Raw genomic sequence first — 13,060 nt, 5'->3', positions numbered from 1 at the left:
GTAATGAATGAACCCCCGGCCACTTAGTCCCACAGGTGGGAATCTCCTACCCCTCAGCATGCTACTCTGAGTCTAGGCTTGCCAGTGTAGCTAAGAAAAAAAAAAAAAAAAAAAAGAACGGGGATGAAGAAGCACATGCGTGCGTAGCCCAGCTGCAATCACTCTCGACTCTCACTGGCTATCTAGGCAGGCTCCTCCCAATACATGCATGTGTAGGAGCGCACCTTTGCTTGCTTCTTTTTTTTTTTAACTTATTGTGCTGCCAGAGGGGAAAAGAGAGGAAGGCGGTAGACAAAGTCAGAGTAAAGCACTTGGTGCTTGTAGTTCCCATCTTCCTGCGGGGAGGGGTAAGTTCCCTACTAGGGCAGCCACTCCTGCCCCCGCAAGGGCTGGTGGCACGGCCTGAGGATCTCACCAGGGGGAGCCAGAAACTAACAACCCGGAAATTCTAGCTACCAGGGGAAGGCAGGGAGTGATTTTTTTTTTTAGGCAGCATGATCCAAAGTTGAGACTAACTGCACTCGTCTGTACCTGTTGTGAGACAGAGAACTACTGGGGACTGCCTCCAGCATGCTTCCCTCATAGAGGAAGCGACATCACAAACTGTGGAAGCGTGTTCTCTGTCTATACCAGTGCAGAGGAGTAAATCCCTATTGTGAGCGCTGGTCTAGCAGGGAGATAAGGAAATAAATTTTAGTGAATCTGGAAGACGTACTAGGACAAACTGAAAAACTAAAAAGTAGCATATAACCTGTACCAGATTGTATACATCCCAGAGTGCTGAAAGAACTGAAAAATGAAATTGTATACCTACTATTAATAATCTGTAAACTATCATTAAAATCAGCTGCAGTACCTGAAGATTGGAGGCTGGCTAACCTAATACCAATTTTTAAAAAGGGTTCCAGTAAGCCTGGTGCTAATGCTGGGCAAAATGATTGAAACAATTCTAAAGAAAAAAAAATTACTGAATAGGTAATTATAGTTCAATGGGACAAAGACAACATGGATTTAGCCAAGGGAAGTCTTGCCTCACCAATCTGATATAATTTTTTTTAATGTATTTATTTATTTATTTATTTAACATTTTTTATATACCGAAGTTCTAGCAACAATGTTGCTAATCACTTCGGTTTACATATAACATTGGAGTGACTTAACAAGTGTGTCTTACATGGAACAGGAAAATGAACTTGGAGAAAATTGAATAAATACTAATAACAAATAACATTAAAACAACAACAGTAGTAATAGAAAAGTTATATACAGGCGAATTAAAATGAATCAGTTATAAATTAGGTATCTGCAAAAAAGACAAGAGGGATTGGAAAATTAATTCTTTAGTTGTTGATCTAAGAGGTATTATATTGCATAGACCTGGAGGAGGGCTTTGTGAATAGTACTCAATCGTAGGCTTGAGAGAAAAGCCAAGTTTTAAGTCTTTTTTTTAAAAGTGAGGGGGCATTGTTCAAGCCTGAGATCTGATGGTAGAGAGTTCCAGTGGATCGGACCTGCAGTGGAGAAGGCTCTTTTGTTTGATGAAATTTTGAGTGGAGGGGTTTTCAGAGAGCCTTTTTGCGCAGTTCTCAGTGGACAGGAGGAAGTATGTAGCTGGAATGGGATCCTGAGGTCTAAGTATGAGGCTTTGTAAATGGATTTATGAATGGATGAAAGGGTTTTGTAGGTGATTCTGTATTTTATAGGGAGCCAATGGAGATTTTTTAATATTGGTGTTATGTGGTCTCTTTTTTTTGCTTTAGTTAAGATCCTGGCAGTGGCATTTTGGAGCATTTGTAGCGGTTTTAGGGAGATATCTGGGATATTGTATCTATCATACAAGTAATGTATGATAAGCATGTAGATAAAGGTGAGCCGGCTGACATAAGAACATGCCATACTGGGTCAGACCAAGGGTCCATCAAGCCCAGCATCCTGTTTGTAATAGTGGCCAATCCAGGCAATAAGAACCTGGCAAGTACCCAAAAACTAAGTCTATTCCATGTTACTGTTGCTAGTAATAGTTGTGGCTATTTTCTAAGTCAACTTAATTAATAGCAAATAATAGATTTCTCCTTCAAGAACTTATCCAATCCTTTTTTAAACACAGCTATACTAACTGCACTAACCACATACTCTGGCAACAAATTCCAGAGTTTAATTGTGCTTTGAGTGAAAAAGAACTTTCTCCGATTAGTTTTAAATGTGCCACATGCTAACTTCATGGAGTGACCCCTAGTCTATTATCTGAAAGAGTAAATAACCGATTCACATAGTGTATCTGTATTTTCAGAAAGCATCTGACAAAGTATATCAGTTATTTTCAATAACCTACAAGAGAACTACACAAAAACCAGACAAGTACAACTCTAAAAAATTCTTTGAACCCTCTATGAATACCCTAAGAACAACACAAAGAATTCTCTAAAGAATTCTCTAAAGAATTCTGCAATTCAACTTCAACTCCTTGGCAGTCCAAAACTCTGCCTACTTAGGCTATGTATATTATATCTCTTTGTTATTAACCCCATATATTTATTTCCAAGTTATTTATACCTGTTCTTTGTAAGACATTTACTTGTCACTGTTATTGTTCAAAATGTAAACCGAATTGATCAGTAATTCTGTTACTGGAAAGTCGGTATAGAAAAGTTCTAAATAAAATAAATAAATAAAATATCATGAGTGATTCTTGAGGAAATGAAAAAAAGTCATGGGATAGGAGGCAAAGTTCTGTTATGAACTGGGAACTAGTTAAAGGACAGGTGAAAAAAAAATAAGAGTAGGGCTTAATGGTCAATGTTCTCAATGAAGAATAGTGGAGTGCCCCAGGGATCTGTATTGGAACCACTGCTTTTTAATATAATTTATAAAATGACCAAGAAATGAGAACAAGGAGTGAGGTGATCTAATTTGCTGATGATACAAAATAATAAGTTGTGAGATCGCAAGAGGATTGTGAGAATTGTAAGAGGATTTTGCATGACCCGGCATTCAAATGGAGATGACATTTAATATGGACAAATGCACATTGACACATGTAGGGAAGAGCAACCCAAGTTATAGATATACAATGCAAGATTCTATGTTGGGAGTCAACAACCAATAAAAGGATCTAGGCCTCATCATGGATAATATGTTGAAATTCTCTGTTTACTATGCAGCAGCAGTAGCCAAGAAAGCAAATACATTGCTAGGAACTATTAAGAAAGGAACGGAGACTAAAATGGAGAATATCAAACATCTCTGTAAGCCTCCACCTCAATTACTGTGTGGTTCTGGTCACCACAACTCAAAAAAGATACAACAGAATTAGAAAAGGTATACAGAAGGGTGACCAAAATAATAAAGAGGATGGGACAATTTCCCTATGAGGAAAGGCTAAAAAGCTTAGGGTTCTTCATCCTGGAGAAGTGACAGCTGAGAAGAGAGATGACAGAGTGAAACAGGTAGACATAAATCGGTTGTTTACTAGTATAAAAACTAGGGGACATGCAAAGAAGTTACTAAGTAGTACTAAGAAACAAATAGAAGACTTTTTTTTTTTTACTCAATGCATAATTAAACTTTGGAATTTGCTGCAGGAGGATATGGTAAAAGCTGTTAGTGCAGCAGGGTTTAAAAAAGGTTTTGACAAGTTCCTGGAAGAAAAATCCATATCCTTAAGATGGAATTGAAAAAATCCATTGCTTATCCCTGGGACAAGCAGCATGGAATCTGTTGACCTTTTAGGATCCTGCCAGGTACTTGTGACCTGCATTAGCTACTGCTGGAAACAGGATACTGGGCTTGATGGCCCTTTAGTCTGACCCAGTATGGCAAGTCTTATGTTCTAATTACAACAATCAAGATGTGAGAAAATAAATGAAAGTCCCAAAATAGCAGACACTGGCAGTTCAAGAAAACAGAAAAGATAATGTAACTCTGTTGTCGGGGCGGGGATCTTTAACAATAGAGGAAAAGAGATTAGTCCCAAACAATACCTAAACTGCAAACCTAAGAGCAGATTGGCAATGCCATTCCATCGAATTTTAATTCCAGATTACTTAAATGCCCTTGCCTCCTGAAGTAGATGAACTTGTTTTAAATTCAAATGTATTTAAAATGAATTTTAGCTTGCGCCCTCCAATGTTGCGGATGTGTTACATAACAACACAATGTAATCTGTCAGAAAATAGCCAGGTTCTAATATCGGACAGCAGTTAACCAAGTTGCGAGTGATCCTTTTTTACTGGACTCGAAACATTTATGAATAGCTTTGGAGGGCTATGCTTCCGTCAACAGTTCAGCGCATAGTCTGTTCAAATTCAAACTGTTACATGGCAGTCTCGTCCACATGAAAATAGGTCTCACACTTCTTTTTGACAAGGACTATAAAGTAACTAGTTTGCATTAGGCATGCAAGAAAATGAAAGACTATATATTAAAGTATAAAACAAAGTCTGGTAGAAAAGGAATCGATCACTCAGTCCAGCGCCCACTAGTCTGCAAAATCCTCAACAGAACCAGTGAATACCACCAGGGAGCCTCACTATCCAGAAAATCCCATCACACAACGTCACGACGGGATACAAGGACGAGGTAGTGTATGGCCTGAAGCACAAAACAGTATAGTAGGGCCTTCCTCAACACGGTGCAGAATTGTGCCCCGGACAGTCACCCACAATCTGCTGAACCTGTGCGGCCGGGAGACTTCTTGGGAGCCGATCTGTTGAAGGCAGCACAGATCGCCAAAGCAAAATGTATGAATCCAACAAATAACTAATCACCAGCAACTTGTTCTGTTATTGACCTTTTATTTTTATGTATCCAAGAAACAAAGTTGCCACACTACACAGTTTCCCACTTCACTGAATAAGATAACAGCACTCATCTCAGGTAGCAAAGCGACATTAAAACCTCCCGATCGGGTTGTTAAGGTCTTCATACCTGGGCACACAGCTGCAGGTAAAAGCCAACCCTCCTCACCCCCCACTTCCTACAAGGTGGGCGGCAAAGATCAGTCCTCCCTGCCCCTTGTGGAGCCGGCACTCACCTTGTGCTGGTACAGACAAACGTTGCCGAAACCTCCGGTCCCCAGTCGCTCCTTCATCTCCCACGAGCCACACGGCAGGTTCTGCTTAATAGGGGGTTGCTCCATATTCTCTGTCCTTGCGATCCAACCCCACAAAGCTCCGATCATTTCCTAAAACGAGAGGGCGGAGACGTCCCTTTCCGCCCTCTCCTGCATCCAGGGAGGCTGCGCCGTCCAGAACCGAAACCTGACCAACCCCAACCCGCGCGCCGCCGTAGCCGCTCGGCATTCCGCATCCGGCGTCACTTCGCCGACCGGAGCAAGAGAACACGCACCACGCAGGCGCCAAATCGGAACTAGTTACTGAAAACAACTGCGCCACTACCCCAGCCCCAGGGCCCTGGCTGCAACCGCCTGGCTTCATTGGCCCTTCTGCGTCACGTGGAAATGCCCCAAACTGAATGGATTGATTTTGCGTTCCAGGACTCTTTTTGGATCACAGCCAAAGAAACTGATTGGTTGGAATAAACCAGGAGGCGGAGGCTGATGTCAGTAACAGGCTTGGAAGTGGGCTTGTCCGCTAGCCGATGTATTACGGTTTCTTAGGCAAGGGATTCATGCCGGAGAAATGGGCGAAGAACGGCACATGCGAGCAGGGCGACTGGGCAGCAGCATGTTGTGCAGCCCGGAATTTTCCTTGTGCTCTGTCTGAGGCCTCCCTTTTTCTGTGTGACAGATTTATTGATCCCTCCGTGCTGAAAAATTAAAACGCAGCGACACATTAGTTTTTCACTGATATGATGAGCGTACCTCGTAATTTGTAAAGGATATTGCTGAAATCTGAACAAACACATCGCCTCCCTCTTCAGAAAAGGACATCTTGATATATAATGGATCAATGATAACCTGAAAAGGAATTGTCCGGTACAGCATGGTTTATTTTAATACAGACACGGGTAGAGGATACAGATGTGTGGTCATCTCTTCCGATTTAATGTTTTCGAAGCTGCCAACCGCTCTTTAAAGGTTATGAGGATCAGCTTTTATTTTGGGGCATATGTTTTAACTAGACTCAGGATGGCTCAGCAAAATACTGGTCACACCTGTTGCAAAATGCTTAAAGTGCTGTAATGAGTTGAAAACCGCCTTTCGTGAGCCAAAAGAAGTGGTCGCCTTTTCCCCTCATTTGGCATGCTTGATCGCACACGTTCTTGATATGCAGAATACAGGGAGTCAGTCAGTACATTCTGAAGACCAAGATTTTTCATCCTCTTAGAGACATTGCAATATTGGAAGATTTTGAAGTAGTGTTATATGAAAACTTAAGAGACTGTTAGCTACTTGACGCAATTTTTGGAATTTGTTGTCTTCGATAATTCTTTTAACACAGATGCACTCATGATGCCATGTGAGGAGCCTCAGTTTGTTGCAAGCATGGAAAATTTCAGTAAAGCGCTGACAGATAATGGCCATAACAGCTCTACTTCAAGCACTTTTGAAGATTGTTCTGATAAAATCAATGACAATGAAGAGAAACAAAAAATATCTGAAGCTATGTTGAATAGAAAGAGTAAAAGTATATTACCCTATAAACCTTGTGTCATGGAATTGGAGGAAGAGGACATTAGTTCTTCAGCAGAATCACTGGAGGAGCCAAGCAATGAGCGTGCACTAAATAGCACCAATTGGTTAGTTTTTACTGCTCTTATTTTAAAATAGTTGGTACTTAACTCTATTATTCAGATAAGAATTCTTAGCAATTTATTTTCCAGCGAGATTAAAATTACCTTTTGCTGGAAAAGACCTTTTTAGACCTAAGGATATTGTTAACTAGCTCATCTTCAGGTTTCACCTAAGAAAATGTATTTTGTATTGATAGCTCTACTAGACATTTGCAATGCTGTACAGATTATACATACGAGATTGTCTGCTCCATGGAGCTTAAATCTAGTCAACAAGAAGTTATAGGAAATTTCTTTATTACAGTCTATTTGGTTACAATTGAGAAGATAAATATGTGAAAGAGGCAATGTTGAAGATTTAAAAGTTCCAAAAAGTTAGTTTTTAGGCAGGACTTGAATATGTCGAGAGAAGGGGGGAGCATGAGACACCCCACCTCAGGAAATTAGTCCCAGGCATACAGTGCAGCAAGATAAAGAGCACAAAATCCAGGAATTGGGAGTGGAGGAGAAGAACATAAGAGCAAAGTATCCAGTGAACAGACAGTTAACTAGTAGCACAGGGCACTGCCACTTTAGGGGCACTGTGGTGGCTTTAAAGAAGTGCTGACAATTTTCAGTGCTTTGGGGTAGTCTTTCCCCACCCCCCCAGGACTTAGGTAACAAGAAGGTTTATGGAGGCGTTAAGAAAAGAGAGGTATTGACCTGAAGTGTAAAACCACACATACGTGAATAGGAGAAGCTTGAACGATATGCAGATGAGGATAGGGAGCCAATGTAGGGAGAAGGGGAAGCATGGTCATAATGCCACTGGAAGAAGATAAGTTACACATGTGAGTTCTCAATAGAGTGTAGTGGAGATAGATGGTGCAGTAGAAGGCCTATGAAGAAGAAGTTGTAGTAGTCTAAACAGGAGGTGATATAAGAGTGGATAACAATTTTGGTAGTGTGTTAAGAAAAGGATGTATTTTGGTGATACCATATAGAGAAAGAAAGGTAGAGTTTTAATATTATTTTGGATGTGTACAAAGAAAGAGATGAGATGAAGATGACTCCAAGGCTGGGGACTGATGGCTGAGAGGATGACAATGAGACAGAAAAAAAGGGAAAGGAGGAAGTGGGTTTAGGAGAAAAGATAAGAAGTTCTGTCTTGGCCATATTAAAATTTAAGGTGGCAGTGGGACCATCTAAGCATTGATGTCCAACAAGTAAACTGAGATTTGGACTTGATTCCAGATGGATGTTCTGATGCAGAGAAATAGATCTGCGAGTCTTCAGTACAAACATGGTACTGAAAATAATGGGAGGAGATCAGGTCAAGAAGAGAGCCCATGACAGAGCCCTGGGGACATTGACTGGTAAGGTGCTAGCCAAGGAGAATCAGCCATGAAAGGATAAGCTAAAGGAATAATGGGAAAGATAAAAGAACCAAGAAAGGACAGAGTCCCAGAACACAAGTGAGGAGAGAGTGTTAAAGAGTAGCTGGTGATTAGTAGTGTTAAGAAACAGCATAGGTCTAGAAGGATGAGGATTGAGTAAAAGCCCTTGGCCTTAGTCATGAAGAGGTCACTAAAGGCTTTCACAAAGGCCGTCTCCATAAAACAGAGAGGGCAGAAGCTGGATTAGAATGACTCCAGGATAATTTGAGATACAAGTAAGTCAAAGCAGCGCACACTTAAATACATAAGAACATAAGATTTGCCATATGAAAGGGAGATGGGCAAATAGCAGGGCAAGTAGGGTATAGTGAAGTTATTTTGAGTAGTGAGATCAAAACATATTTGAAGGCAGCGGGCACAATTGCAGTGGATTGTGATAGATTGAGGATATGATAGATGGAGGGATGATTTCAGAACTGTGATATCTGCATGTCTCATTATGGGAAATGGGATATGCAGCTAGAGGAATTCATTTACTGCCCTTCTGTAAGTAGCACAAGCTGAATGCTTCCACAGTAATGGAATCTTTTTTTCACAATAAGTAAGATCATGACTAACTTGATTATAACACTTTTTTGTCTGGTCACAGGGATATTTTCAGTTAGTTGGGTAATGTTATTTTGGATTTTGGTTATCAACGTAAGGTGAAAAAGTCATATTCAGACGTTCTCAAATTGTTATCCAAGAACTATCAGAAACACAGGCTTACTGTTTCAATCATCTGTCCAAAAAATGGATAAAGTCCAACATTTTTATTTTCTTATGCAATTAACTCACTTATCTATAGGGACCTTCCATTTTCAGTGTTTTTTTGTTTTTTTTTTAATTTTCCCAAGAATTTATCACGGTTTATTTTGACAACAAAAACCGGAGAAAATCAGTGGACAAGCGCAACTCATTATTTATCTGGGTAAATATTGGAGTTAATTTTGGGGATCAGAAGCCGGGACAATAAAAGAATATTAAGTGGATTCTCCCACCCACTCATTCAGCAGCATCCCTAACTTTATCCCCATCCTCTGCCTAGCATGTCCCTTTCTTTCCCCACACCTCCCTCTCCTCCCCCCGTTGCAACAGAATTCATCCTTACTAGTGGTGGCTCCAGATACTCCAGGTATCTCCTCTCTCCTTCGGCAGCAGGCTTGCTGAGGATCCCATGCTCTGCGGCATTGCCCTTCTGCTTTTGGGGGGGGGGGGGGGCTGCTTGGTAGGAGGGGGGAGGGGGAAGCGGGACTTGAAACAGCACAGCAGTGGCACTGGAGGGTGAGCGGTTTCACTAGTGGGACGCGGGACTTGAAATGCTGCCAGTGTTTTAGCCCACACTGATTTCCAGCAGTTGCTGGAGGCCTTGAGACGCTGTATCTACAGCTCTGGAGCTGCTCTTTAATCAGCCTAAAATTAGGATGAAAATCAGTCACGTTTGGGGAAAAATGCATGAATTTATGGGTGAAAATCATTTTAAACAAAGGAATCTACTTATCTAGAATGCAGTGAGAGCCTGTAAAGTGTTGCACATGTCAAGTTACACTATGCAAATGCTCAGTAGTAGTAGTACTTAGTGGCCAAACCGAAGTACGTCTGTGGGTCCCAGCTAAGAATTGTCACTATAATGATTTGGCTAAGGGAGTTGGGAAGGGCAAAAAATCAAGTAGTTGCAAAGGCTCATGATATTAAAACCCAGGGGAGAGGTTAGTTCTGATTGAGCTGGAAGCTCAAGAAGGAAGAGGAAACTGTCAGGCTCAACTGTAAGATAAGTCTCCATAAAAACGCAGAATTCTGATTATTTTTATCTTTATTTTTATTTCTGAATCGCCTATGCAGTTGTACTAGACTATGTAAAAGCCTGCATATTTTGCAATTTCTACCTTTTTAGGGCCTTATACTCTACCGTCTGAAACTCATATTTAGACTATAGCTAGTTTTCATTTTACCTATTTCTGAAAGAAGTAAGATCGAGCAAAGTTTGCTTGGATCAGAATCTCTCCGTTGGGTTCCATGCTCATTTCAGACTTACCCTTCTAAATGCCTTGTGATGCCCGGTACTGGGACTGAAGCCCATATCTCTGGTTTGGAAGTTAAAAATGGACGGGCCTTGTATTGCACTGAGGCTGGAAAGGGCTGTGACATAAAATAGCTGATGAAAATTGTACATCAGGAGAGCGAACCTCTGGTTACGCAAATTAGTAATACAATAAATGATGGTAGATGAGAATCAGTTGGCCCACCCAGTCATTCCCTTCTGTACTGATGTAATTAAGGGTGTATTTCAGCTGTCAGTTGTACAGGATATCACAACTTAACAAAGTCAGTATTGTTGTAGTCCCTCTTTATTTAAAATCATTTATATACTGCTTCCTGGGTAATAACTGTCCAAAGCAATGAGCAAAAGTGCATCACAAACTGCACCACCATATTCTAAAACAAAACCAAAACAGGACAAATCACAAAACATAAATTAAAGTCTGAGTGTCATCAAAATATATATTGCACTTTCACAGTATCCATGAGAAAATACCCTGCAAGTTTTACAACAATCTAATTAAAACCTTCCCTATTGCTTGTTTAGAGTCCTCTCTACCACTGACACAGGGGTGTGATTTTTTTTTTTTCGATAATCTCTGCAGCTCCATCTAGTTTGTAACACAACCTATTCAGTAACATTCTTTTGTACCAGTTTCCTGTGAAACTAAATAGAAGTATTATATGTCAATATAACTCCTTATATTTTATGGTAACGTAACATGTAAAAAGTTGATGCTTAATTGTTTGCTCTTGTAATATATTGATGCTTAAAGTTATGCTCTTGTAAATGTCAGTTACTTCATCTCTCCCACTTTCCCTCCCATCCCATCCCCCTTTTATTCACCAGTTCTGTGTTCATTGTAAAGCCTGTTGCTGCATTTTGTTTCTTGTTAACCGATGAGATGTTCCCAACGACCATCGGTATATAAAAACTGTTAAATAAAATAAATATATTTTCACCATTTAAATGTCTAAAAATCCTATAGAAACCCAAATAAACAAATTAGCCAGGACCACCAAGAGGCTGTTACAATACACCCACTGTTTTACTCTTACCCATCACACATGTCTATCCATAAGAATTCCACACTGCATTTTGTTTCCTGCAGATTTTCATCATGCTTAGACTCTATGCCATCTTTTACATGTAGTGCCACCCCTCCACTGATTTGAGGTGCCCCATCACATCAATATAATTTATACTCTGCTATCACATTGTCCCATTGGTTATCCTCCTTCCATCTGTTGCGACTGTCGCTACCCAACGTCTCCACGCCGCCTTCCTTCCCTCTTTGGTTGATGGAAGTTTGGCTGCCGCTGCGTCATCTTGCCGACCTCCTCCGGCATTCTCGAACCGGCTCGACGCTGCCTTCCGCCATTGAGGCCTAAGCGCGTGCGGCCCCGACTGAAGTACCAGCGTTGGCGCGAACCTCAGGGGCATCCCCCTGAGATGACGTCATCCTCACCGGATACTTAAGGTCTTCATTCTTGCTAGCTAATCGAGTTAGCAAAGGTTTACGTATGTCTTCCTAGCTTCCTCCAGGTATCGCTGCGGATGGGATTCGCTCTCCGCATACCTCTTCGGACTTTACCAGGGGTACCTGTTCTTCGGGGGCCTACGTTCCCGGACCTGCTACAGAATACTACTTGTGCCAGGAAGTCACCGCTGCCCACAACACCAGTGAGTTACCACTTCTCGCTCAGAGCTTTCCCTGGAACCAGGTACTCGCTCCTCGAGGGCCCACTTCATTCCAGCCTCTGGGCTGCCTCAAGAGACTACTGCGTGAATCTTACCATCCAGGTTCTGTTCCTGAACTCTGCATACTCTGCCTACTCACTATATCTCCAGTTTCTCTACAGCTCAGCCATCCTGGGATCACTGTTCCAGTGCCTGAGAGACTACAGCCCAGCCGGGCTCTTCCAGCTCACTACTGCCACCTCTGGTGGTTCACTTACCGTTTAATAAAAGAACTAGTGTGTGTCTGTCTCCCAACTCTGAGCCTGACCGGCGATCCCTCTCGGGATCTTCCCCGTGGGCGTGGTCATCTGCTACCGGCCCAAGGATCCACCTACAAACATCACAAATAATAACACCATCACATCTCTGAAATGCTTATAATGTCAACATTCCCATACAATTTATTTATTTATTTTTATATACCGACATTCGATCTGATATATCACATCGGTTTACGGATGCCATACATTCTAACTCACCAGTCTTAGACTTCTGGCATTCACATACAGACATTGTAAAGTATGCTTTTTATTTGTACTTTCATTTCTCTTTCTGTTCACAACCTGCTTGTTAGCAAATGGTACAGGCAGTTTAGAATTATTCACATCTGGGTACTTTTTGTCTACATCTGTCTAGGCTACTTCAGCCTTAAACACAACCTCTCTATTGGGATATTTTAACTTCCATGCCCTATTTTGCGAGTATGCAGTATTTGGAAGATAGATCCCTCTTGTTGTGTATCTGATGCCTGGTGGGCGGAGCAATCAGATAGGAGGTAGCAATCCGAATAGATTGCTAAACTCCTCCTCCTCCTCAGGAGTCAATCTGTTATGAATCGCTGTTAGTTAGACTGCGGAGTTAGCAATCTGTTATGCTGTACTCCTCAAGAAGGAAGGAGTTAGCAATCTGTAGTGAACCTGCTAGGGAATTAGCAATCTGTAATACCGGCTCTATGTAAAGCATGGAGTTAGCAAATTTGTATGCTTTGGCTTCCTATGAAAGGAGTAGTAAACAATCTTTTAGGTTTTAGACTGAAAGTAGCAATAATATGAATCTGTTGCTGAAGACTCCTGATGGAGAAGGAGTAGCAGTCTGTTACCAGCAGAGTGCTTGGGGGGGACACTCAGTTGTAGAGGAATGTAGATAGGTGAATCCTTGGGCCGATGGCAGA

The 13,060-nt window shown here is 41.4% G+C and overlaps 1 protein-coding gene across 2 annotated transcripts in view; it reads right to left on the bottom strand.

Moving 5' to 3' along the window:
- The window catches only part of CHUK (component of inhibitor of nuclear factor kappa B kinase complex), a 154,233-nt gene extending 148,826 nt beyond the window's left edge, over positions 1 to 5,407 (bottom strand). The window contains exon 1 of one of the 2 annotated variants that reach the window (XM_029609573.1): positions 5,033 to 5,407. In XM_029609573.1, the coding sequence (XP_029465433.1) occupies positions 5,033 to 5,179 (147 nt within the window). In that variant the 5' untranslated portion in view covers positions 5,180 to 5,407. The remainder of the gene's footprint in view (positions 1 to 5,032) is intronic. The other variant, XM_029609572.1, reaches the window with a different exon arrangement.
- Positions 5,408 to 13,060: the final 7,653 nt, after the last annotated feature.

Source organism: Rhinatrema bivittatum, chromosome 7 (genome assembly GCF_901001135.1).
Source record: "Rhinatrema bivittatum chromosome 7, aRhiBiv1.1, whole genome shotgun sequence".
NCBI classification, from domain to species: Eukaryota; Metazoa; Chordata; class Amphibia; order Gymnophiona; family Rhinatrematidae; genus Rhinatrema; species Rhinatrema bivittatum.
This window is presented reverse-complemented; position numbering and strand designations above follow the sequence as displayed.